The sequence below is a fragment of the Xiphophorus couchianus genome, chromosome 5, assembly GCF_001444195.1.
Source record: "Xiphophorus couchianus chromosome 5, X_couchianus-1.0, whole genome shotgun sequence".
NCBI classification, from domain to species: Eukaryota; Metazoa; Chordata; class Actinopteri; order Cyprinodontiformes; family Poeciliidae; genus Xiphophorus; species Xiphophorus couchianus.
In genome coordinates this window covers 19048428-19075826 of record NC_040232.1, presented here as the reverse complement: position 1 = coordinate 19075826, position 27399 = coordinate 19048428, and the positions used below count along the sequence as shown (strand labels likewise).

General features: G+C 38.2%; 3 protein-coding genes across 3 annotated transcripts; 1 reads left to right on the top strand and 2 right to left on the bottom strand.

Annotated features, from left to right (window-relative positions):
• Positions 1-686: 686 nt before the first annotated feature.
• Positions 687-7695, bottom strand: LOC114144157 (zinc finger protein 394-like). Its single transcript, XM_028016680.1, has 4 exons — positions 5119-7695; positions 4900-5033; positions 4082-4190; positions 687-3698 (listed from the first exon to the last, which is right to left on the bottom strand). Exons 1-4 carry the CDS (start codon positions 5402-5404, stop codon positions 2509-2511), a joined length of 1719 nt encoding a protein of 572 aa, XP_027872481.1. The 5' UTR covers positions 5405-7695; the 3' UTR covers positions 687-2508.
• A 129-nt stretch (positions 7696-7824) lies between these two features.
• LOC114144158 (zinc finger protein with KRAB and SCAN domains 1-like) lies at positions 7825-14869 on the bottom strand. The gene is made up of 4 exons (XM_028016681.1): positions 14054-14869; positions 12540-12661; positions 9436-9544; positions 7825-9244 (listed from the first exon to the last, which is right to left on the bottom strand). Exons 1-4 carry the CDS (start codon positions 14313-14315, stop codon positions 8127-8129), a joined length of 1611 nt encoding a protein of 536 aa, XP_027872482.1. The 5' UTR covers positions 14316-14869; the 3' UTR covers positions 7825-8126.
• A 1797-nt stretch (positions 14870-16666) lies between these two features.
• On the top strand, positions 16667-26928 carry LOC114144156 (serine-rich adhesin for platelets-like). The gene is made up of 6 exons (XM_028016678.1): positions 16667-16780; positions 16993-17311; positions 21076-21254; positions 21359-21401; positions 21511-23594; positions 23679-26928. Exons 2-6 carry the CDS (start codon positions 17041-17043, stop codon positions 25500-25502), a joined length of 4401 nt encoding a protein of 1466 aa, XP_027872479.1. The 5' UTR covers positions 16667-16780; positions 16993-17040; the 3' UTR covers positions 25503-26928.
• Positions 26929-27399: the final 471 nt, after the last annotated feature.

Below are 27399 nucleotides of genomic sequence, written 5' to 3'. Positions count from 1 at the left end.
ATCCTGAGCTCGAGCAACACACACTAGATCAGGCACAAAGATTGGCTAAAACAGCACCAAGAGATGCTTGTTACCACAATTCTTTTTTTCTTTGCTGGGTTGTTTTTCTTTTTTCTTTTAATAGAGGCTCTGTATGAAGTTATACAAGGAGATAAGCGATCATCTGAAAAGCTCCATTAAGCATTGTTGGGTGAAAGAAGCGGAAAGGGTGACATCTAGTGTCCAAAAAAAAATATCGTGCAGTACAGCTGTCGTCTTTTTTAAAACATCTCACATTTGTGAATTCAACAAGTAAATTTTTGTTTCTTTTTTGTCGCAGAAAGCTGAAATTTTAACAGCTTTAAGGATATGTATAATTTTGGGTGTCACTGCATAAGTTTCCCTTCTTGAACTGATTAATGCAATAAACTAACTTTTGAATACTAGTCTAATTAATTGAAATGCACCTGCAAACCTGACTTAAAAACATCTTTAGCATAGATACAACAGTGTGCCAAGCTCAGAAGTTCAGATCTCTCTAATACTTTTTGACTAACATGGCAAGCAGACTGCTCCTTGCAAGTCAGCTGTCAAATTGATAAGAAATATCAACGTTAATATTGCGAGACCTTGTGCCAGGGACTCGTTACACACATAATTGTACATATAACACATACACACACACACACACATATCTTTCATGTAAATTAGTTAAGAAACAATTGTTCTATGTTTATAATTTAATAAGATAAGAATAAAAATATTAAAAGTATTACAATGTGAGACAATATATATATATATATCAGAAGACATTTTTACATCATATAACAATGCTGGAATTTTAATTTAGGATTAAAACAAAGTTTTGAGCTAATACAATTATCAGTCAGTAGCAATCATTCGGAATAACTTGTGTAAGAAACTGTGCTCTAGCTCATGAGTGCTGTGGTCATTAATACTATAGGAACCAATATTAAATAAGAGATGTTTTTAGGCCAACTCATTTTTCCTGACAGCAAAAAATTAAATTGGAATCCTTTCTTTTTTTCACTTTAATAAAGTGAAAAAACTGCCCCTTAGCAGTATGTTGAAATGCATCTGCTTTTCCTTTCTACTCACACTTTAATATTTGAAATTAAACAAATTTAATACCAGACAACTATAACCAGAGAAAACACAAAAAGCAGTTTTCAAATTATGCTTTTATGCATAAAAGAACAAAGTAAAAGGTTGTGTCATTGGGCATGTATGCTGCAGTATTTCAACCACATTTAGGTCTGAACTTTGACCTAAAGTTCCTGACAGCAAAGTTCAGACATTGGGGTGGTGACCACCCCAAAACCTTCATGATGCTATTTTGAGCTTTAGAATTTGAACATATTAGCACCTTGGATTATTGTCCTGCTGAACAAATGCGCTTGAGCTGAAGGTCATAAACTGATGGCTGGACATGTTCTAATGGACGTAAAAGGACACACAGAACATTTACAGAATCTTATTCCAAAATTCAAAGTGATTGGATCAAAGTGATGTCAGCAACAGTTTTGGGCTTGAAACTCTTCCAAACTCTTCCATGGATGATTCTGCTGCACAGAATCATACACAGAATTCCCTTTGTATATGATGTTGAATGGTGCAACATCATACACAAGGTATGATTTTGCCTTGCCTTTTTAGTTTTTAATCATGACCACTGATCTTCACTGAAGTAAGGCTGGCAGTGCTTTTAGATGTTGCTCTGGGGTCCTTTGTATTCTATTGGTAGACCGACTATACCTGGGAAAGTTCACTACTATTCCACATTTTCTCGCTTTGTGTGGATCAAGACTGAATTTTGTTTCACTGGACTCCCAAAACTCTAGAAATGACTTGGTAACCCTTTCCAGGCTGTTGAGTACCATTTCTCATCTGCTAAGTTTGTTTAGACAAGGGGATAATGTGTTGCTTTTTGAAATCCAAGAAATGATTTCATGTTATCAGACAAGTTCTATTTAATTGATTATCTTGATTGTTGATGTCTATCACTCATCAAAAATATAGGTAATTCCTCAGTTGGGACTGAGGAATTAGGACTAAGTTGGGACTATTCGATCAAATCAACCCAGGATAAGGTTGCTTTCTATTGGTTTTAGTCTGATATTAAAGTTCATTTGGAACATGAAACTGCTGCTTCATAGCAAAAATCTTTAAGGGGGCAAACACTTTTTCATGGCAATGTACCTTTATAAAAAACTTTCAGTCCACGTAAGAAATAATTCTGAACATTTAACGTCTGGTATAACTATTAGCTGGTTCATCGAACAATATGAAACACACGCCACACACAGTGTTTGTCATCCTACAGTGAGCCCAGCACACCTGTAGAGGTTAACAGGTGAGCTTCATAGGAATGCACAGAACTAATCAAATCTAGAGATGTAGTCTCATGATGCAGCCCACCAACTGTGCTGCACTGCAACATGAGCCCTGATCGTCTTAAGCTAAAACACAAACACTCATGAATTTTCTTTTTCCTTCAGATCTCTGAGGTCAAACGTCCAGATGAATCCTCTGGTGGCGTTTCAGGTTGCATTTCTGGGTGAAGCGTTTGCCGCATGCCAAGCAGCAGTAAGGTCTCTCGCCTGTGTGGACGCGCCGGTGGGCTTTGAGGTTGCTGAGCTTGGTGAAGCTGCGGCCGCAGAGCGGGCAGCAAAAAGGCCGTTCGCCTGTGTGAATCTGCATGTGGGCTTTCAGGTTGCTGGGATGTGGAAAGCTCTTGTCACACTCCTCGCAGCGCAGGAAGGGCCTGTAAAGCGGAGAGTCAGGAAGGGAGACGGGGTTGCGGGGCGACTGATGGCAGTTTGCAGGGTGATTGTTGGATTTGATGCTGATCCAAGAGGCACTGGCGCGGTGCAGAGCTACGGTCTGTTTGTCACCCAGGTGAACGCGCTGCAGTGGCTGCAAAGATGAGGCGGCTTTGGATGTGGGGGAAATCCTGTTAGGGTTATTTAAAGGTGCAACCTGAGAGCGAGGGTCGGAGAGCGCTGCTGTTGTCATGTTTGATAGTCTCTGTGGAGACTTCTTCACTGGTCGGTGGAGGTGTTGTATGGCTGCCTGTAGCCTGAGTCCTGAACCCCTATGAGACTGGAGCTTCACTGCCTCCTGTGCTGAGGATCTGTGGTGAAAGTGGTTTGGTTTATGTGCCGAGTTCATCCTTTGTTTCTGTAACGAACCGGTGAATGATTGCGTCCCAGCTTTCTTTTCTGTACTCGCCCCTTCTGTAAACCCATCAGAATCGATAAGGACTTCTTCTTTAACGATCACGTTTGGCATGTTCTTGGCTTGCAGTCTGGCTTTGGGAGATTCCGAACAGGAAACCTGATCTCTGACTGAGGTAAACTGAGCATCTGCTCTGGCAGAGCCAGAAAGCTCATGCTCCAGATAATTCACTGAACCTTTAGGTGGGCCTGGAAACTCCGGTTCTGTGCCAAGCTTGTGATTCTGCTGGAGCCCAGCTGCTGTGGCCGCCAAGTCAGCCCACTTGGAATTAAGTTCAAAAGCTAGAACATCGGTCTGGTCCGCCGCCACTTCTGTTTCGTCCTGGATCTCGGGATACGCACAATCAGTGGACATGTGTGGGTCTCTCTTAATGACATTTCTCTGCAGCTCTTCACTGTATGTTTGGGCTGGTGTCGGCTGTGCCTCAACCAAGTCACCTGCATTCTCTGGTTCAGCTTCACCTGGAAGAATTTAAACAGATTTATAATAAACTGAACAATCAAAAACTTTAAAATATTTTTTTGTGGTTATTATGTGATAAACTAACATAAATTGGGGCAAAATAGTGGGGTGAGTGGAAAATGATATCTGAATATTTTAAAAAAATTATTTTAAAAAATCTGGATAAAGTGTAGTGTCCTTGCTCAGGTGGGAGAATTTGTTGACATGACAACTATGAGCTATGTACTCCATAAATCTTTTTGTTATGATTCATATCTACGGTGGTGACAGCATTATACTGTGGAGATGCTTTTCTTGACCAGAATTAGAGAAGGTAGCCACAGTTCACCTGTAAAGTATTTATTTTTTTAAATACTGTTCATTTTTTGAACCGGATACTTACGAGCAGAAGTACTGCTCCACTCTCTCAAATGCAGAGAACAAGAGGCCAGTTTGTTTAGTTCTTCTTCTTTCATTTCCATAGATGCCATGATTTCCTTTTCTCCTGCGACCTGAACACAGAATATTATGTGTGATGAAAACCAAGACACAGTACAAAATCATCTTAGTTAATGTTTTACGATCTGTACATTCTTCTCAAGTTTATTCTGACTGAAACAAGCTTTGTGAATAACATTTACAAGCCTTGTTGGGTGCCAAACAAGTTCAACGTTACACTACAGAAGTAAACACCAACCAAAAACAAATGTGATGTGCTGCCTGTATTTCAAGATGCCAGTTTTAGAGACTATTCTGCTCCAACACAGCCGTACCAATATCGGCCAACATCGATATGGGGGCCAAGATATTTCATGTTAAAAATATTATCCACATAAGACCTGTGCTACAGCAGAGAGCAAGGCTGGGTTAAAATACCTGACTAATCTCATTTAACTTTTTGATTAATTTATTGATTACCAAATAAATATTAGCTGTAGCTTTGGAATGTGATAAATGGTGTATATCTGCTCCTTAATTTGTCTCTGTTGGAAGCAAGTTGAAAATCAAATTGAACGCTTTTCAGCAGCACTGCTTTACTGTCCTCTATACAAGTCAGGATTTTCTTTGGTATCCACTACGCCGTAGAAACTGTATGAGTGAATATTTTAGGATTTCTATAGATGCTTTTCTTTAAAAAGGCTTCATATCTTTTTTTTTTTTAAAGAAAACCTGCCAACCTCCAGTCGGGCCAAGTGACATCTTGACAGTCATGTGACTCACCTTAGACTCTCTTCCAGGGCTCTGGATCGGTTCTGGATTGTCTGCTGACTCCGTCTTGGATTCTTCCCTGCCATTTGACAACCAATGTTCTACTGCACCATCTGGATTCTTCACCTCGCAGTCACTCATTGTGTCTGCAATAAAAAGGGAAATGTAATACATTAATGTAACACAGAGTAACCCATAACCTGCTTTGAAACTCTTGCTGTATGTTTTTACCATGCTCCTCTGCTTTTGCTTTTACCACGACAGGACTCTGATCTGCCTCATTGCTCTCCAACTCAACAGACCCGTCGGTCATTTCTGCATCCCCGCCGCGTTTGCTCCCAGTCCACTGCAGCTGCAGCCTCAGCGAGTCCACCTCCAGTTTGCTGCGCCTCACCTCCATCATGAAGACATCCTCCACCAGCCTGGTCACCTCAAACATCGCCGTCTTCACTACAGCCTCCATCACATCGGAGAGCTGGCTCTGAAAGGTCACGATGAGGGTGTCCAGGTCCGACATGGTCCACTGTGTCCTGACACCCTGCGAGTCTGTCCTTTAGTGTCCACTTTCAAAACTGCTTGGGGAAAATCTTTAAGAGTGCTTTTGGTTTGGATCAGCCAGACATCTATTTGTCGGTATCGGATTCCCTGGTTAGCAGGTGATAGCGTGACGTGATTTAACGCTAAATATTATTACTGATTACTGCTGATATCAGATATTCACCTCGATATTAGCATGACGCTAGCGTCCCGTAAGCTAAATCTCGTTAGCAAAATAAAAGCGAGACGCAACAAACCATGGAGCGCATGCGCTACAACGCAAGCGAGCCGAACGTTCCGCCGTGGATTTTTAAATTGGATAATTTCTAATTAGGAACAGATGTTAGGATGAAGAAAGCATTCAATACCCACTTTGTGAACCTTGTTTTTGCTAATGACATCACAGCTGACGCAGTACGGTGGCCTGAGGCTAGGAAATGATTGCGAAACGTTTCTAGCCCCAGGCTAGAAATCTCTAGATACAATAATGTTTTTAATTAATTTAAAATACGCTTCACGAGCTTAAACAAAAATTATGGTCCAGTTTATTTCTAGATCACCGTGGGGGTTTTTGCTAAATAGGGTGTCTGTTGCCAAAAGCATTCATATGCCTTGAACATTTTTTTCAAATTATGATAAAATAAAATAAAAACTGAAAACGAGTCAAGAAAAATAAAAATAGTACGAATACATAGAATAAAAACAAGTATTCTACATATTTCCACTGATTAGCAGTCTTATCACAGGAGGGATGAAGCTGTTGTTCTTAATTTGAAGCTGCTGAATCTTTTGCCAGAGGTCAGCAAGGAGAACAAACAATGGTGAGGGCTGAAGGGGTCTTTTGTGATTGCCCGAGCCCTGGTGAGGCAGTGACTGCGAGCTGTGTCAAAGATGGAAACCAGTCCTGATTATTCTCTCAGCTGTCTTCACCGCTCTCTCTACATAATGCCAATCAGAGGCATCACACGTTCCAACCCAGACAGAGATGCTGTTGTCATGTTGTCTGTAGTGCCTCGGTAGAAAGTGGTGAGAATGAGAAGGGAGAGGTTTGCTCTTCTCATCCAAAATGTGCAGACGTTGCTGTGCTCTCGTCACCTGACCAAAGGTATGGAGGGACTAAGTCAAAGTGTCTGTGATCTGTATCCCCAGGAATATAATCCTGCTGACCCGCTCGACAGCATTGATGAGGAGGGGGGAGTGACTTTGTTGATCTTTTTTTTCTGAAATCGCTAATTTCTTTTGTTTTGTTGACATTCAGGATTAGATTGTTTGCATCACACTAGTCCATCAGGTGTCTCGCCTCCTCTCAGCAAGCCAGTTCATTGTTGTTCTGGCATAGCAGTCATTGTTCATCAGGGTGAAGAGCAGTGGGCTTAGTACATAGAAGGAGTCAGTGCTGAGAGAGATGACCCGTGAGGAATTTTTGCCAACCCCCACAGACTGGGGTCTGTCTGTGAGGGAATCAGACAGCCAGTTACACAAGGGGGGTGTTGAGTCCATGTCCTAGACCGTGCATTGGGATGTGTGTAATGCTGACACACATCCCACAGTCCAGACCCTCACCTACTTCTAAATGGGGTTTCGTCTAGTAAGCAGGGGCCTACAGGTAGGAATTAAAATTACAGAATGATGGTCTGATAAACCAAGGCGAGGGCTGTCATGAAAGCTCCTTTAATATTTGTGAAGGCTCTATCTAATGTTTTGTTGGTTTATATAAAATCATATTTGTGTAGCAGAATGGCCCACTCGTATCTCAAATGACTTGCAGCAGTAAGTCCACCAAAATATATTTCTAGAATAATCGGGGAGGCTGAATTCAAATGCAACCTACAGTTTAGTATTTGGAAAATGTCTTGAAAACCAGGTGTTCTTTCTTTCTTCTTCACAATAATGTGCCACTTTGTTTTGTTATATTCTATACACCACAGTAGAAGTTTGTGGTTCTAATGTGACAAAATGTAAAAATGTTCACTGTAAATGCAATGTAATTGCACAGAGCATTGTCTGACAGAATGAAGTAAAATCACAGTAATATGGTTGTTTATTCTGAGTTAGCTTAATTTATAAATTAAATACTTTTAATGTTTAAATTTAAATTTATAAATAGTTGATTAAAGCAGTTTAGATTGCTATGGTTACCCAAAGAAAATAACCAATCATTCTGCTGGATATGTTAAAATTAAACCTCAGGTTCAGGATACACAACAGACCTAGCTGATGAAATAAGTTGAATTATAAAAACGTGTGCCACAAGCTTCTCTTGAACTGGCAAGAAAGCATTCAGTTAAACTCAAAATACTTTAATAATCCCAGAGGGAAATTAAATAAAATTCCATGACTGGCTGCCATATAGCAGGTTGATTATTCTATTTTGGAAGCAAGAAGAAAATAACCAAGTAATGACATCCAAAGCCAGTTTTATTTTTTATGCCGCTGAGAATTCACACTGAATACATTCGAATCAAATACAGTTAATTAAATATACAAAGTGTGCAGGTGTTAAGTTGAAGACATCAATTTAAACGTGAAAAATATTACATTTTGTCATTTATTTTCATAATAAAACATATTTAAATAATTGCATTAAATAAATGCAACCGACAACTAAAGAGTTTGAAACTTAGCAGTGCAAACATTCATTTGTAGATTACCAGATTGAAAGAAAGAGAGCACCATTAAACCCAAACTCGCTTGCTTTAGTCCTATAGGTTTGTCACATGTTTGCGCTGATGTGACTTGAGGTGGTCCAGGCGTTTGAAGCTGTGGCCGCAAATGGCGCAGCAGTATGGTCTTTCCCCTGTGTGGGTGCGCTGGTGCACTTTCAGGATGTCTGCCCTAGTAAAGCTCTTATCACACATGCTGCACTGGTGAGGTTTTTCCTGCGTGTGAATCCTTTGGTGCAGCTTCAGGTTCCAAAGGCGGCTAAACTTGTTCCCACAAACAGCGCAGCAATAAGGTTTGTTGCCTGTTTGACCACATTTGTGAGTTTTTAAGTTGGCAAAGGATGGGAATCCTTTTCCACAGTGGCTGCACAGATGGAGGCCCTGCCCTAAGTGGATCCTCTGATGGACTTTCAGATTACAGGCTTGAGTGAATGTCTTCCCACACTGGTTGCAGATGTATGAGGATCCTTGTCCTGTACCTTTATGGGACTGTTTGTGGGGCTTAAAAGAAACTGAATTAGGTAACGTAGTAAAACAATGGTTGTGGGTGCTGCTCCTTGCTTCATTTTCTGAATTTTGATTACTTAATCTTTGTTGCAAGTTTAAAGTGTCATTGTATGAAGCCGAGGATTCATATGATGCATTGGGGAACTGAACTTCCTGTCCTTGAAAGCTCATTCTGCTGCCCAAATCACCAGATATCTGATCGGAGTATCTGATATTTGGCTCCTGCAGATATCCTTCCTCATCAATAAGCAACCCGCTGAATTCCCCGCTCACATCACTGTTAGTCCTAACAGGGGAGCTCTCCTCAGTTCCTCTATTCTGTGGAGACCCTGCTGTGTAACACTGGTGCTCAGCTCCTTCAGGGTTTTTCCTATTCTCGTTAAATTGATCCATATAACTAAGGCCGTCAGGTAGATGGGTTGGAGAACCCTGTAGCCCATCATAGTTATCCATCTCTCCATATCCAGGTTTGCCAAAGCTACCCAAGTCATTCAAGACGTACCTGTTCTGGAAATTTGATTCAGAGAGGACCTCCAATTGTCTGTCTTGGCTCAACTCCGGTCTCTGGTCAAAGCCAGGTTCCCAGTTCACATGGCAAGCTGGGTTATTCTGCTCACTGAAATGCTTACTTGGTCCTGGTAGACTTGTCTCTGAAATAATATAAACAAACTGTCAAGCTAGTCACAATAACACACCTAGCATATGAATAATGCAGTTAGCTTCCAATGTGGATAATATTAAATTTTCTAACACAAAGATTGCAAGACATGTTTTTCTCTGTACTTTGTAGTCTTTTCATAAATAAATACTGTTTTCATCACCAACTTGCATAGAAACTCACCTTCTTTGCCGACACTCCACCCGTGGGATTCCTCGTTTTCTGGCTGGATGCTCTGAGGAGTTTCTTCTTTGAGTTGTCTCTCACATGTATCCTGTTGTACACCTGCACCCTGGAAGATAAGCAAGAATACAAAAGGTTGCATTTAGGGTATTTTTCTTTTTTTTAATCAGTGGCTGGAGTCTTGAAGGATATCTCTATTTGGGTTATTTGACGAGTGAGATTCAGAAATTTGCCATTGTTTCAAAATGGTTCAACGTCAACTCTTTTTACTGATGTAATAAAATGTGTGTATTTTAATGAATAATAATTTATATTGTTTTTTTATTTATTTACGGCTTTGATTATGACAGAAACAACTAAGGAAATCAGTATATTTTGTTTGGCGATGCCCCCAACAGCTGTCCAGGTCAAGAGAGCACTTGTGTACGCATCTCCATATATTCACTGCAATTTACAAAAACAAAATCTCTCTAAATAATCATTTCTTTATGATTATTATCATTATTGCAAGTCTAAAACCATTTTTGAGTTTTTCTGCTGCTCTGAATCAGCCTTGAAAGAAGAAGTTAATATCATATTTTGTGGGTCCTGAATCCAACGACTCTTCTGACAGCAAGACTCTGGATAAACAGCTGCTAGAATGAGACTTAATTGTCCAGTAAATTAACTTATTTACTGTACATCTACCATCTAATAGGTAGATGTACCAAACCTGCTCCCCAATACACAAGCATGAATCCCCAAACCAAATACAAACATCACACCCATATTGACATTTCAGTTGCATTCATAAATAATATTGGAATCTGAATGCTGCATATGTAGATTGTTATGAGTGATAATAGGGATTAAATAGTGGGAAGCAACATTTCAATAAAGAATGTGACTAAGACAATTACCTAAAAAGTAGCTACAATTAATGTTTTATATCATTCTAATTCTAAAGCAGGATCTGATGCAATTTAGTTTCATCTTGATTAATTTGAGTATAAAACACAACAGCCTTTTTTGGAAATTAGAAGTCTTACATTAAAGGCTGATTCCCAGTTGAGCTACAGCATATCTGTTGTACACGCCCAAGAAAGTGTGTGACATAATTTCTAGCCTAACATTTGGTAGGACAAACTACATTTAAGACATCAAGTGTCTTTTGTGCATTATTAATCTTATGGTGTGATATTGTCACTTTAAAATCGGTCTAAAATCTTTTGTTCTATCAATGATAAAGTAGCATCAGGTTGTAAACTATCTAAAATGCATTTAGGCTGTGCTGGTTATTTATAGATGTCCATCTATTTGAATTCTGATTCTTTTAACAGTTTGATTTTGTGGGTTCCAATATGTGTTTCTGTACCTGATAGGATAATGTAATCAAGTGGGGTGACCCTTATGAAAGCCAGCAATAATTAGATCTAATATGGACACCTGGAAAATAACTACTGTCAGCAAGATTTAATGTTTTATTCCACTGGCTAATGCAGCAAGGTCATTTTGTTTGCGTTTTAAAGGTGGCATAACCTCATATTAATTTATGTAGATATATCTGTATGCGTCTCTTTAGTTTTCATAGCGATCCAGAAGATCCATTGCATCTGTGGTGATGGGAGATGTTGAAATAAACAAACTTTAAATCACCCGTCAAGGCTATGCTAAACTTGGTTCAAGAGCTGGGGAGCTGCTGAAAATTAGCTGTGGATATGTAAATAATGGTTTCCAGCTGTCTGAATTATCAACACCTATTGTTCAAACTCTAGGATTTGCTACTATACTCACCATTTTATACAATCCCACAAGGGACATGACCTGCGATTATTACTGCTCTCAAAGCTACATTCCTATGCAAGTTTGTTGCGTTCAGAAAAATATGAAATGGCATACAACAAACACAAACCAGTCATACAAGCCTAAACCTAACAAAAACTATCTTTGAAAAAATATCTTCAGCTGCTTTTTAAAAATTTCCAGTCCAGTTTCCAGTCGTCTTTACAGATGAAGACGGTGCATTCCAGCCTGGATGCTACTGTTTGGAAACAACAGTGTCCAAGTGGCTGCAAGGGAAAGTTAAAAAGCTCTGATTGGACAACAACAGACTGTAATAAAAGGTCCAAGCCTGAATTACATTAGCAATACAAGAAGAAGGTAGTCCATGGAAAGAACTGAAGGATAAAACCAAAGATTTTACAATAAATTCTGAAATTAAACTGTAGCTAAAGCTCTATTCGATTATGTCGGGAGTTTCCGTGTAGAATCCTGGACTACCTGAAGATAAACTAGCCCTTTTCTTATGAGACAGATTAGTGTGTAGACAAAATCATGAATAAAAATCCCAAATCTATGCAGTTCTAGATAAATGAGGTCCAATGTAAGTTCAGGACTCTTGGACAAACAGCACAAAGACTGTCAGACTAGTAAGAGCCAGCTAACATCTGTAACCAGCAGTGCTAAGTGTGATCACCATGTGAAGATAAGTCAACTCAAAGGGGGACAAAGCAATGTCTAGCAGTCTGGTGTGAGGATTCCAATCTGAACTCTAACATCCAAATAAAAACAAAGGGATTGTGGACATTTATGAGGGTTTTAGGATTCACATATGCAGTTCAACTTTGTGAAGCTTTGAAAGACATTAACTCACCTCTCACCCAGAGAAGTTTTTTTTTTCTACTGCGTAAGAATATAACTTGCACCTGTAGCAAAGAACAACTTATCTGCTGAACTGAATGAATTTAGATCAGCTGCTTTAACACCACAATTAGTGAAGTATTTTGAATAAAATTTTGTTCTTTAACACCTGGGATGGTTTTAAATAACAAAGTACCGGGTCTACTTGACCCAGTGCAGTTTGCCTCTTGCCTAATTGGAGCTACGGAAGATGGCTCTACCTTGGAAAAAAACAAATCTCTTTAAATTAGCCATTTAAGTTTTTATGTAAGCATCCTGAAAGCCCGTTTACGATTATTCATGCTTAAATTTGGATCACTAATACTTATCAAAGAACAGTTCTGCATACTGTAATAAGTCTGGTTAATGCCAAATTTATCAGCTCACAAGCACAGAAAAACTGTGCAGACATAACACAACAGTGTGAGTTCTTAAAAAACACCCACCTGTGCCGCACTGCTCGTCTCTTGCGTAGCCTTTTCAGCGTTTTTACTTAGTCTCTTTCCAACAGTGCCTTGGTAACTCTGTGCCTCTTCTTGTGTCACTCTCTCCTGCTTCAAGCTTTTGTCTGTTAAGAAGACAGAAAAAATACACCTCACTCAATGCGCAAAGGGTCAAATAGTTTTGATTATTAATTTTAGAATGATCTAATGATCTTAAAACACCTTTAAATCAATTATGAAGTTAGGAGGTGTTTTAATATTTTGCATCAGGGTTTGCATCTCTGCATTATGTTTTGTTAGTTACCACACAGTAACATCTGAGGTATTCCTCACTTTGTAGGGTTTTTTTTTTTTTTTTTACCAGACAAACTAATCAACTAACTAGAAAAAATAGCATTGTAAACAGTTGAAATAGTAAGAGATGCATATTTTTATATAGAGAACTGAATCTTTGTGATTCTTTAGGTCCAATTCAGTTTAATTTGAGTTCTGACCTTATCCACTTAAATTCAGCGAAGTTAATTGGATAATATGTTTTCTTCATTAGTTCTGGAAAGCTCTACTAAACTTATCTTTTAAAGTTTTCTGCTGTATTATGGGTTTTATCTGGCTGTGAGCTGTGAAACATAAAATTCTAATATGTCTCTGGTCAAGCCAAACAAATACTAAAATGGCTTCACAATTTTTTTTAATAACTGAGGCTTTTTGTTAAGGTAAAGATAAAAGTAACAGAATAGAAAAATGAATAAGAACAAGATAATTAAAATACTGTATATGACAGCAGAGATGATAGAAAAGAAGAAACATTTGACTCATGATATCTAGATTATGAAGAAAAGAATACTGGAGACAATTACCAAAATGGTTCTATGCATTATGCTAATTGCGTACCATAAGGTGTAAGCAATAAATCATAAATACCCCAATAAGCAAAACAATTCAGAATCCCTGAAGTATTTTTCTTGAAAACTACAGCTGTGCTACATTTTCACCAAGAGTAAGTAAAAGTAAGGTTGCCAGTGCCTTAACCAAAACAACCAAAGTGGCATTAATGACGACAATTCCATCTAAGGATGGATTAATATTTAAAAATTAATCATGTGAAAAAGACACTTGAATGTCTCCATTTATCATACTGCCTTGCAAAGCAGAAGATGAGGATCCTTGGCACACCTATAGATTGAAGCAGAAATCATTATTAGTAATTGTTTTGAATTGAAAATCAATTTTGAATAAAACCGTGGTCCCCAAAAATTAGAATGGAATAATGAGATGGTAAAATATTCCCATGTTTGAATGAAAGGCAATGAAGGAGCAGCCAATTTAGCACATCCTATAACCACTTATTTTAGAGATTTTGGAGCATCTATGAAGATTGCTTTCCATCTGTGAACGTTTCTAATTTGTGAGAAACTACAGCGGGGTGATTGGTTGGGTTTATTTACCGTGATGCATCTGACCCAGTGATAAAATAACTAAGATGATGTAGTTTTAGAGGGACATCAGACATCACCCACCTGTCAGGCTTTTGTCTTCTCCAGTCGTCCTGGCTCTCCCGCAGTCAACACACATCTCCTTCCCGTTGTCTTGCCTATCTTTCCGGCGGCTCTCTGCCGACTTCAGCCTCTTCTCCAGGGATTCCACCTGCTCCCTACACCGCAGCACTTCCTCTACAAAGCTCTCCTCCACCAGCCGTGTGATCTCATAGATGGCAGCCTTGAACACCGTTTCCATCACTCCCGAAAGCTGGGACTGAAAAGACTGAATCGTCTCCGTCATTGTGGCGACTGTGTTAAAATGTATAGTGGCTCTAACGCTGAACGAGAGGAAAATTACAAATTAAACTTAAAAAGCTCACTGCCAAAAAATTACTGATACCCAAGTAAAAATGGGCGGAAACTACTACAAATTAGTTTATTAAGCCACACAAAATGGCCGTATAGGTTTAATGTTCAGCTGCTTTCCATGTCAGTAAAGCACAGCTAAATAAATTGTCAGGGTAAATGTGAATTGTTAGCCACATAGCTTTTTACACTAACTTTAGTTTACCGCAAACCCATTATCTGAAACATCTCTTACCCTTTCCATTCTTTATACAGTCTACGTTCAACCAACACATTGGTGGAAAGGTTTACCTAACAACTTAACAGCTAGCTTATCCCTTAATAGTACTGTTATAATCACAACTGTTGTATTTCCCAGAAGCCTGACTTCCTGCTTCAAAAAAAAAATAATAAAAAAAAAATACGGCTTCTTCTTCTATTTTATGGCGGCTGGCAAACAACTTCATGTGCAATACCGCCACCTTCCAGTTTGGAGTATGGATCAGATTATCTATTACTACTATACATGTACAATTTTACTGTACTCTTTTTTTACTTTTGTTTTACATTCAAATCAATAGTATTCTTTTTTGCAGCACTTTTAGCAAAATTGTCAGCCAACAAATTACGATTCCAATATGGGAAGTGATCCATACTAATTTGAAAACTCAGTGAGTTACATCCAATATGTTGCCTTGAATATTTAATGTGGTACTTGAGTCTGAAAAAATCGTACCCGTCTTTTCTCTAACTTCTCCAATCCACTGGAAAATTAAATTGCCATTAATTTATCTGCTATTATTTTATTTTTCATAATATTTAAATCTGAAGTTACAAAAGACATACCTAGTTTGTTATGTATCAGTTTAGAGGCACCTGTATAGATCTGTATTCTCTGAATATGTCCTTCCTACTTATATTTCCACCTCATTTATTACTAATTATCTCCTTCATTTCAATAAACGAGGGAGATTTTTTGCCAATCAACTACAACCTGTCCAAGGATCCATGATGGGATAATGGTAATACCGCAGGACTAATTTGAAAGTTACCTATTTATTACTTTGTCCGGAATTATCCATCCAAAACCACTAACTCGTTTTTTCTCTTTTTCTCAACAAGGTTGGAGAGTAATAAAAGTTTTGAACAGGAACTTTTTACTTATTTACTGTATCATACAATATATGCTTAAAGGCATACATATTATCCTGTAAAAAAAACAGAAAGACTTTAATGGGTTACATTAATCTCCACATCAAACCTTTCTAAACAGGACATTTGGTTTGCAAAGTACTCTTAAAAACATATTGAACATAACATTCCTGTCTGCATTCCAGACAAATGGCGCTTCAGCTGCAGGATAGAGAACAACAAACGCGCAAACAATTGCCAGCAGTTCGTCCTACTGCAGAGGCTGCTTCAGTTCAAACAGCCCTGTTCCACCTTTGACCACCTTCCCCACAACCAAGCAGGCCGAGGGAGAAACCAGCTGATCACGTGACCCCAGCATGGTGGCCTGTTTGATGTTCACTATGTCTAATATTAGCCCAATAAGTTATGGCTTGTTGTGCTTAAAAACACGGTTGCCGAATTGAGACCAATTTCAGTCTCTGTATCTAGGAGAAGAAATAAATGCGCGCATCACCGCCCCCAACTGGTTGAGTGTGAATTAGATCGACTACGAATTTTCATTCTAGCCTTAAAATATATTTACTATTCTCTGCTTTCCATGCATTTTATTATAACGGAAAATATAACATAAATGTTCTTCCCTCTGGGTGATATGCCAGATAAATTACTTCCTGGTAAATGTGTTGTAAATTAGTGTGGTCATGTTCACACGTTTTAAACAGAAAAGTCCAATAAGTTATTGTGATTAACTTGAAACTCTTCAGGACTAGATTTTTGGGGCAAGTTAAAAAAAAATTCACAAACGTCTTTGGTTTATAATTCTCTTGATAGGAATCAATGTTTTTTTCTAAGGGTTGTTTCAAATTTGACAATGATAAATAAATACATAAACAAACAAATAAATAAATAAATACTTATTTGACGTTTAGTTTTAACTAATCATGTCCACATATTATTTTAATATTTATTTAGCACTTTTGTCAACAACATGTTTTTTATTGAAGCTTTTCCATCTGTAATTTGTTGTGTTTGTATTAATAGACTTGATTGAGTTGCTGTCATGGAATTTATAAGCATTCGGAAAACCTTTGAAATAAAAAGAAAATCTAGTTATTCTGATGTCTTTCACGGTCCCACACTGGTGTCCACTAGGTGGCAGAAGACGCGATTATTTTCATTCACCGAAGAAGAAGGACGAGGCGGAAGTAGACACGTTTTAGCCACATTGTGGCATTGTGTGTGTCACGGAACGGCGCGTCTGTAGTTTCGGGGGTTTATGTAAACTCAAAGGTAATTTTCCGCTAATATTGGTTTTAATTTATTCTGGTGGTTTAGATAATTTAAAATGACAAATTAGGATAAGAGTTCGTGACCGGATATTAGCTCAACTCCAACCGTCATTTGATGTGCGTCACACAAAGCAGAGTCCGCGTCCTGTGCGTGTGAAGGAGCCATATTGGGTCAGCCGTTAATACCCTGTTTTTAATGCTTTCGTTCCGCAGCTGAACTCGCCTGGGCATAAACGGAGGGGCCTATAGGTTTTTATCAAGATGTCGGCGGATGATTTTCAGTCGAAGTATGCCTCCGTCATGGAGAGTATGTTGAAGAGCGCCATCGCGGAGACGACGAAACTTTTTGAAAACATGGTGGATGAGCTGAAGGAAGAAATTTCCAAGATCAAGAAGGAGAACGAGGACCTGAAAACGAGATGTTACCAATATGAGACTGCCACAAGCAAACCGGTTTTTCACACGGGAGAAAGTCACTCTGTTACAGAACCTGGCGATGCCTCTGAGAAATGCGACACTGCTATACAGTGTGGTGAGTAGTTATCTTTATTACACTAAGCATAACGCAGTGCTATTATTATTGACTTTGTTTTGTCCTTTAGATTTTATAATAAGACTCGGCAGAATTTCCACGTTATTTTGCTGGGTAGCCTAAGCTCACGACCGTTACGTAATCGCGGCGTAATGCCAATCTTATCAGGAGGGTGGGATGCATAAAAGGAGGGAAACCGTACTGTGGTCTTTCGGTGTAAGGAACAGGTGAAAGCGAAAAGGATTTTGCAGCAGTCTTCTGGAGATGTGGCTACTTTTACTAATTACATGACAAATTTCCTCTTACGTTACACATTCACATTTTCTCTCATTCTCAGTTATCTTTTTTTGTTTGTTTGTCTGGAGCGTAAAGAGATAACTAACTAAAGGGCCAAGAACAAATTTAAAAGTTGTTGGATACAATGTTAGATGCTGGTTGTTTCTCAATTTCCAACTTTATTTTTGTTCGTTTCGTATCCGACTGAATCTAAGTACTAAAGTCAAAGCAAAGGAGCAGTCTGGTACAGGACGTTTTGTACCGTTTTCTTACCCGCCTCGGGGACGTTTTGTGCCCACAGTAACAACCACTAATTAAAGTAGTTTCTTAAAATTGGCTGTTAGTAAGGAAGCGTTATGGGACTCAAATATTTATCTGCAAAGGGTTTCTCCTTTATTAACTGGCCAAAACTGGCATAAGAACCACAATCAAATGAAGTGAGTTGCATAGAAAACCTTCAAAAATAATACAATTGTAATTGTATTACAATTGTATAATTGTAATACAATTATAATAATTGTATTACATTATACCTTTTGATTATTCCTCTGCAAGTCATCAAAGTACTTAAAGAACATAAACTCACACATTGTTTGTTTTGTTTTTCATGGGTACAAGTTATGGTCTTAAAAAGGTGTATTATTATTATTGTTATTTAGATTTATGTCATGGTATGTTATTCCCTCATCAAAACCAGTCACTTGATTGTGCTGTGAAATGAAAAAAAATATATAATTCCAGTCTTTAAAAGCTATATTTATATATTTTTGTCAATTATACAATTTCGAGTTAACAGAAAAAGATTCCAAATACATTACAATTAAATTAAATTTAAAATAATGTGCTTAAGAACATTTAACTCTTAAGTGTTTTACAAATATTCATGTTAAACTTGCAGCAGGTAACTTTTTAAATATATTTTTATACATATTTGTTAAAAATTTCACTATGTCGTGTGACACTCATTGATATATTACTGCAGTGGTCCCCAACCTGCGGACCGGTACCGGTCCATGGAAAAAGTTTTACCAGGCCTTTTATTTTGAAAATCCTTTAACCGCTTTCTTTCTATTACGTCTTGCACGCCAACTTTGAGCCCACAAGCAGCAAAATGAGTAAGAAACAGATCAGACGTCTTTGGAAACTTCCAGTAAACCCCCAACATACCATACATGAATTTAGAATAATCAAACACGGATGAAAATATATAAAAATGACCTTTACATATAGTAATAAACATTTCCACATATCACCTCCGATGTCCACCGGACTCTCAGTTGTCAACTGTTTGGGATTCCCCTCCGTTCTTATGTCACCGCGCTTTCTGATTGGCTACCTGTCATATTCAACAGGCTGCGTTCTCGCTGCCAATCAGGGAGAACCCCAGAGGCTTCGATAATCGGGCCAAGACAATGTTGAATATTCCCAATTTTACACACCACCACCTAACACATCACACACTACAGGACGTTGTAAGATTGTTGTAAAAGGAAAATCGGGGCCAAAAAAACCATGCAGAAGCATTATCTGACGGTTCCTCCTCACCCCCGCCCCTCAGCCGAAGCAAAATTGCCAAGTCTTGACTGGTCCGCGGTAATAAAAAGGTTGGGAACCACTGTATTATTGGATTAGACAGCACCTGACTGTTGTTTGTCGTACATGTGTCATTGCTATGCACTGTCAGGAATATTGGTGATCAGGAAAATGTTACAATCATACAAAAAAATCAAAAAAAGATGCAGTGTCTTGCCATTAACTGTCAACACCGTAACTAGATAACGTCCAAGGGTATCACTTTGAACACAGATCAGCAAAAATTTTAATTAAAAAAATGGCAAGGAAGTGCGAAGTAGTTATAGTAGTTTGATTATTGACATGTGCTGCATAATTTGGTGTTTTTGTTTGGTTCAAGTGTAACTAACCTCCAAATAAACTTTTTTTTTCTTGCTAATAAACTGTCTAAAAAGGTTCATTAGCATTATATCTGTATGTTTCTGTGCAAATTTTGAAATTTCATGTAAATTTGTTTAGCTCTACAATATTTTGCCTAAAACTGTCTCACTGCTGCCCGTCTGTAGGTCAAATGATGATTAAGATTGTAAATTTTCCTATTGGTTACAGCAGTACGGCTTGGTACATCTTTGTCACAGAGGTTTGGGTATTAAAGCTTCTCACCCAGACACACCAGTGCTTGGTGGTAAATCAGTAGTTGCCACCAGGCAAGCTCCCCACAGCTCCCACTCCCCACTGTGAATGCACAGGCTATAAAGTATGGACACTGATGATGATAGGTAAAAAGTTTCCCCGTAATGTTAGAATGTTTCTCCACCATTAGCTTACATGTTGTGCGGAAGAGGCTGTGAGCAGGGCATACATGAGTGTGATTGAAAGTTCTAAGACCCTCCTCCTGTCTGTTATTGGTTGTTTCTAACCAGGAGCTGTGCATTTTCCACAGATGGCCGTAGAATCACTTCGGAAGAGGCACAGTAGATAGATTTTTTAAAATTTATTTTCTTTTATGATTATCTCAAAATTTACAGTCAGGACATGGTAACAGTTGTAACAAGTATGTTTTTAAAAAAAAAAAAAGAAAATAGTTACTGTGTATTTAACTACAAAGTTTCAAACTCGTTTTATATGAGAGTGAGAAACATACCCTATTGTCAAAACTAAACACTTTTAAACTATATACTTAAAATGCACACTATATTTCAACTGTCTGGTTAAGTGTAAAGGACCTGCTGTTTTTATTTTTGCTTATGTTTTTCCTTTAAAATTTTATTTTCCTGCTGGAGAGCCCTCTGTTCCCATACTGGGACTTTTAAAGAGGTGCTACTTTACTCTGATACCTCTCCTTTGTCATTTATTTTCCATTACTTATTTCTAAACCGCTCTCTCACTTGTTACAAATGTTTTAAAAGTCTCGTAAAAATGTGTCAGGCTCTTGCTGTCGATCTTGGATGGTGGAGTAGGGATATGACTCACTACATGTTTCTTTAGGGCTACTCCAGTTAGTCATGTGCTAACTGGAGTAAGAATAAAACTTATGCAATACATGAGTTGTTTTCCTGTTCTATATACTAAGCACTTTTTTTTGAAGACTACAACAATGAATGGAAAGCGCTAAAGCAGCATGCTTGGTAGGCCTACATGCCCCCTGACTGTATTAACAAATCAAAACTACAGTAAGCTGTTGCAGATATTTTTGCAACATGATTTGGACATCTTTTTTCTTCATAATTGAAAGCATCCTTTGTTACCTTCTGCACAGATAAGCTCCTAAAAATATATATGTTGTTGAATTTCTAGTGAGAAAATATGAACAAGTTTGGGCTTTGAATTATATTACTCATTTCTGCTAAAAAAGGAAAAGTTATTCTAAAGGCAGCAATGTATATTAACTTTATTATTCAAAATTTTCCCAATTTTGCTATTAACTTCAGTCTACCATGTCAAATTGTGTTTGACATTTTTATTCATGTTTACAGATCTTGTTCCTTGCCGAACAATTCTGGTGGAGGAATGTGAACCATTAATGCGCACAGATCTGGAAAGGCACGGTCAGCAATCCAACTATAATTGGAACAACTACAGTTTACAAGAGCACAACTATGTCAGTTATAGAGACAGAAATTCTCAGATGGAGTTTGTAGTTGTCAAGGAAGAGGTGTGTTTTTAAACTTGGTACTTAAAATAATTCCCATATTTTTCTTGGAAAATTTATTATTTGTTAAATTCCTGCAATAATCTCACTGCCATTCTTCTCTGCAGTCCCAGTTCAAGCAAGAAGATGATGATCCAGAATTTGAATCAGGTGGGGGGTGATATATGGCATTTTTTTATGCCATATACTCTAATTTTTAAGTATATTGTATAATTTTATCTAAATTCTCTTAATCATTTATAATTTTTGTGTTAACTAGGTTCATTTGGGGCTTCTGTTGGTGGGGCTCCAATTGGAAGACCAAACGTAAACAATTCTTCAACTGCCCAAATAACAGTACCTCAGAAAACGAACAGCCCGATGGTTTTACAGTTACCCTGTTTAGAAACAGAAAGTTCACAGGTAACACGCAGCCAGTCCACTGGCATGCAGCATTCCTTGGTTATTTCACTTAAAGATGCCCTGAGGGATGATATTAAGGAAGAGTCGGAAATAGTGGAAGTGGCAAAACAAGGACTCGCAACATCTGAGGGCAAACAAATGGTTCCTCACACGGACAGTGGAACAACACATAATAAGCAAACCCATTTAGAATCTGCATCAGTAAACACAAACATGGCAGGTGAAGAATTAAACAAAGAAGTCCCTGGAAGGGAAGATAATTCCAAGCCCAAATCTTCAACAGGTCGCAAAAGAGGACGCCCACCAAAGAAAACTAGGCAAAAACAAGCTCTTCCTACTTCAACAGATAAAGATCCAAAACACCAGGTGGACTTAAAGACAAAGGAGATGGCGTGTCCTTCGCCACCATTGGTGACTTCATCTGTCATGAGTTCATCAATTAAAGAGAGTGCAGATATTTCTTTGAAAGACGACATCATAGATGTTGAATCTTTGAGTTGCAGCTTTTCCGCTGGAGAGCAACCCACATTTGAATTGCAAGAGCATTGCCCAGAAGTCGAAAAAGACGTGACAGCAGATAAAACGCCAACCACCTCATTGGCTGTACCAGTACAAGCATCTTCAGGTTTGCTCAAAGCTTGCCAGACTTCGGTTAGCCTTCAGGATGCCTTGCTGCTTGTTGAAGCTATGAATCAGTCAACTTTGGAAAAAAATGATCTCCCATTAAAAGTCGTGTCACAGCCTCAGATCACGTCCAGTTCTGTTTCTTCTGTGGGTTCCTTCAAAGCAGTAGTTGAGACTCCAACAATGCAACAGATGGCTCCTGTTGAAACTCTGTTCATGTCAACTACGACATCATCTGCGTCTGCCGATTTAACAGCTGCCTCTTCATCGAAAGTCGTAGACCTTCAAAATGTTGTCACGTTACAACCGTCACATTTGCCTCCAAGTTGTACTGCATCATCTTCTTTGTCGTCGGCTTCTGCTACTCAGACTGTGATAAAGTCACTTCCGCTTCCTCTGATCCATAGGCCAGCACCCAATAAAGGACCTCGTACAATAATTATTCTCCCAAGACCTTCTCTTACATCTGATATTGCCAAAGCAGGGTCTCAAACCCCACATTCTTCAGTTAACCCAGCAACTTTGAACAAACGTTATCTACCTCCATCATCTACAGCAGCTACGCCTCCCATTTCTTCAGTTCCCAAAAAAACTATTAAAGTTGTCTACAGGAAACAAGATCCTGTCATGTCTTTACAGTCAAGCACCATCTTTACAGATCATCAGTATGTGGCACCTCAAACAATCACTATTGTTTCAAAAGCGATGCCATCTGCCAGAGAACCTGAGACGATTGCTCTTGCAGCAAGCCTGGATGACAAGGAATTTGTAGCTCCTGTTCATCTGGAATCATCAAAACACTTGATGTCTGAGTTACAAGAATCAAGTTCATCTAATTCAGGTCATGCAACATCATCTAAAAAATTACACAGCACAACTGACAACCTCAACTCTTCTGGACAAATTAGCGCTAATGCTGAAAGTACAATAGCTTCCATTCAAGAACACTCAGGTTCAGAATTTCCAGCTGATGGAGTACCACCATCAGTATCTCTGGCATTAACCCAAACTACTGAGCGCAAACTCAGAGCAGTGGTCAGATTAACTCGACTCCCGTTGTCTATTTCCACCAAAGAATCTGTCTTAATCTCAACGTTGGTATCCAAGGGTATCATCAAAGAAAAGTCATCATATGCTCATGTCTCAGTTGAGGCAGATCGGCTAACTCCTGATTTGGAACAGGACATTTTATGCAGTGACATGGAGGATGAACAAGAAAGTGCTTTCATAACACAGGAGGATACATCTGACCCTCATGTTCAGATGAGTAAAGCTCAGTTTCTAGCCAAACTCTCTGTGTCACCTTTGGAAAATGAGGTAAGCTATGCAAATGCATAAATATAGTGAAGTGTTTCTATTTTCTTTTTGGGTTGTACTAAATTCATATTTTCTTTTTTACAGTCCAACATTAATGAAATTTCAAATGCCAGAGGAACCAAATCCATTGTTTCCCGTCTACGTAGTCATCTGCAGGCTCATTTGGAAGCAAAAAGAAGTTTGACAAAGCAGGTTGCAGGAGAAGAAATGCAGACTGAAAACAAAAACAACAAGAAACCACGGTTAATTGTTCAAGGCTCAACCAAAATACCAGCTCAAGCTCTTTATATTCTCTCTCCAAGTAAGATTGCTTGTATGCAGAGTTTAGGACTGCACAAGGGTGGTGGTGAACTAAGTGGTACTTCTAGAATGTCAGGATCTACAAAAGAATCACCTAATGTAGGTTTTAAGAAACCTTGCTCAGGTAGACATAGTGTTATGAAGTCTATATCTGAAAGTCCAAGGCAGTTGAGCTCTCCAAAAGAAAGTACAAGCATAAATGTAACTAAATCAACTTCTGTGAGCCCAAAGAAGTCCCCGTCAAATGAAAATGATACAATTTCACTAATTAAAAGGTCCAGTTCTGTCAGTCCCAGGAGACCCACTTCTATAAGTTTTAAAATAACAGGAAATGATTCTACACCTAAAAGTGCAAAATCCAGTTCACTGAGTCCTAAGAGGTTAACCAAAGTATCTTCTTGTCCCGAAAAGACAAAATCTAGTACAGATGAAAACAGCTCAAGCCCTGAGATGTCGACCACCCAAAGTTGCTCTACATCACCTAAATCTAATCCCAAGACAAAATCCATGAAAAGGGAATACAGTCCTTTAACTCCTAGGAGGTATATTGTAACTGCAGACAGTTCTATTACTGAGATAACTAAGAGTGAACCTGAATCCCCTAGTCCAAAGTGTCTTAAAATGGCAAAAAATGATCCCAGTCCCCCAATGACTGTAGAATCCAATCATAAGAAACCCAGACAACTTCAAGGCCATTGTGGTCAGAAAACAAACCATAAAGTTGCAAGTGCCAAAAAATTGACCAATGCAGCTAAAGGTAGGAGAAGAGTTGGGAAGAAAAGAGGTAGCTATAAAAAGAAAAAGCTGGAGTTACCAGTGATTTCATCAGGGGTTGTGAAGAAGTGGCGAGCTAAAGTGTGGTATCCTCCTACGCTTCCGCCCAATGAAAAACCTATGACTGATATAATAAGGCCGCCACCTTTAAAGGTAGAATACAGAATTCCAGATATACCCCTTAGAGCACCACCTATTGTGTCACCCTTACAGCCATTGGCTGTCATCGGCAGGCATCTGCTGAGGAACCAGTGTGGAGAATGTGGCCGTGTTTTTAGCAACAGCAATGCACTCGAAAGCCATGTCAGTCTCCATAAAATATACCGGCCTTTCTCCTGTAAACTCTGTGGGAAGTACTTCCCAGACTCCAAGACTTTTAAACGTCACGATCGGGTACATCGCAACGGCAGGATTCACGTCTGCCAACATTGCGGGAAGGGTTTTGTTTATCGATTCGGTCTAAGCAAACACATCCAAATGGTCCATGGCAGGATAAGGCCTTTTATCTGCCAAGTATGCGGCAACGGCTTCTACACCAAACGGGATGTAGAAATTCACATACGGATCCACACCGGAGAGAAACCTTTCCAATGCCACATATGTGAAAGGAGATTCACAAGGAAAGTGGAGTTGAATGTGCATTTGCGGTGGCACAATGGAGAAAAGAGACACTGGTGTCAATATTGTGGTAAAGGATTTTTAGATTACAATAACCTGAAGAGACACAGATATACCCACACTGGGGAGAAACCATATTCCTGCCCACACTGCCCCAAGAACTTCACTCAGACTGGTCACCTGAAAAAGCACGTTAAAAGTGTGCATAAAAAATAAAACTGGAATAAATTTTTTAAAACAGGGGACCACCCTGTTTTTCTCGGCGCTTGCACTGTAAGAGAGAAAAATCAGTTAATTTCCATGTTTATTCAATAGTATTTTTTTCTCTTTTGTGTTAGTAATGACTTGATGCAACAACACACAGTTTACAGCTTTAGGAACTGGTTTTATTTTTCTTTCAAAAAAGAAAAGTAATTACCTTGTTTTATGCATGTAAGGGTTTAGGAAAATAAAACAAAAATGACAACGTGTATAATGTGAATATAGATGCATTGACGAGCCCTAAAATTTCAATAGAATTTGCACAAAATAGATGGGTTGATGTCTTATTTTTTTAAAACTGTTATATAACTGACACAGTGTGCTTTTTATAGTGTAGCAAGAAAAAAAAAACATTTGTTGATATATTTGCTGTTTAAAATAATTTATCTGGAATTTAAAGACAAAGTTATGCAAACTTGTGCTTTTTTATTTTAAGGTGGGAAAGTAGTTGGTTTTACTTAATTTGTGAGTAACAATTACTAGATTTGTGGTAACCTTCATTTTAATTGCTTGCTATAGCTTTTAAGGAGTATGTAATAGGAAAATTATCTATTACATACTGAATGCTTTGTAAATTTCCAAGAGTCTGCAAGTTATCTCTTAGACACCTGTTTTAGATTATCCAGTGACGCAAGTATTTGACTCACTTTCCCGTAACCTCACAAACACAATTAAAATATTTAACGAGAATTAATGCAACATTGGAATTTGAACCAGCGGTGAACACATTATCTAAAAATAATTATTTTTATTTAAGAGAATTTTTTAAATATTGTAATTTGTTTCATTATGTAGCTTTTTCAGGCTTAATGTTTGACTGTTGAATTGACTTGCTTTTACAGCAATTCAATACAAGTATGTAAGCACTTAATGTATCAACATCAGAAGAGCTGTAAATGTTTTTTGCTTTATCTCCTGTTTACATTGCTCATGGCAAGATTTTTTTTACAAACGGCTTATAATTCACTTGGATATCAGGATATGAACAGTTTGAGCAGAAAAAAGTATTCTGATATCAGTGTGTGATTTTGTGCATGCTTTAAGTTTATTTCGACTTCATTTCATGCCTTAGTTAAACCTTTTTGTCAAACAGGAAAAAGAAGCACTTCGACAATGCTTCAGTGTCTGTTGATTGAGTTAAAGAAGAAAGAAAAGTATTAAATTTAATTCTATGATTACTGTTGCATTGCAAAAGTAGTAGTACTTTACTAATTGCCTAAGTTTTTTTTTTTCAGTGCACAAGATATTAAAATGTTTTAACAAAACAGATTTGATATGTAAGTTATGGAAAACAGCTGTATATATTGTAAAGTTCCTGATTTCTGTCAATTTCAGATGGATATTTTGTTTGAAGAAATAATAAATGTCTTGTACAAAAGTCTTGTTTGTGATGTTGGAATTAATAAGTATCTCTTTATCCTGTAGACTTGGAGTTATGCTACTACGTGATATAAAACTTGGAGTTGTGAAATGACTTCAGATAGCTTAGTAGGTATTTTGGACATGTCTCACGAACAAGGTATTAGGGTAAGTCCAGAGCTGTCCCATACTGACTCTTCTTACCTGGAACGTCCTTAGTGTGTCCCCAGAAAGGGCTAGGGGTTGTTGCTGCTTAACCCATATTTAGGCTCACCAACTAGATCTATTTACTGCTGTTATTTGACTTTGGACAACCTTTAGGCAAAAATGTTTGACCACATATGAAGCTATAGGGCAGTGTAATAATGTAATCAGAATCTTAAAACTTATAATCATCTCAGCAATAAGTAATTAGATTTTGTCTTTTCAAGGCAAATGGAAACAGATTTTTAAATGAGAACTGTTAAAAGGGCATGTAAAAATTATGCATTTG

Bases quoted from the DNA above. Each gene is read 5' to 3' on its own strand.
- LOC114144157 (XM_028016680.1), bottom strand. From the start codon at position 5,404: ATGTCGGACCTGGACACCCTCATCGTGACCTTTCAGAGCCAGCTCTCC. The intron at 5,034-5,118 runs GTAAAAACATAC...TTTTTATTGCAG, and splicing joins AGCAAAAGCAGAGGAGCATG to ACACAATGAGTGACTGCGAG. The intron at 4,191-4,899 runs GTGAGTCACATG...TTCTGTGTTCAG, and splicing joins GCCCTGGAAGAGAGTCTAAG to GTCGCAGGAGAAAAGGAAAT.
- LOC114144158 (XM_028016681.1), bottom strand. From the start codon at position 14,315: ATGACGGAGACGATTCAGTCTTTTCAGTCCCAGCTTTCGGGAGTGATG. The intron at 9,545-12,539 runs GTGGGTGTTTTT...CTTATCTTCCAG, and splicing joins AGACGAGCAGTGCGGCACAG to GGTGCAGGTGTACAACAGGA. The intron at 9,245-9,435 runs GTGAGTTTCTAT...ATATTATTTCAG, and splicing joins GTGGAGTGTCGGCAAAGAAG to AGACAAGTCTACCAGGACCA.
- LOC114144156 (XM_028016678.1), top strand. From the start codon at position 17,041: ATGTCGGCGGATGATTTTCAGTCGAAGTATGCCTCCGTCATGGAGAGT. The intron at 21,255-21,358 runs GTGTGTTTTTAA...TCTTCTCTGCAG, and splicing joins TTGTAGTTGTCAAGGAAGAG to TCCCAGTTCAAGCAAGAAGA. The intron at 21,402-21,510 runs GTGGGGGGTGAT...TGTGTTAACTAG, and splicing joins TGATCCAGAATTTGAATCAG to GTTCATTTGGGGCTTCTGTT.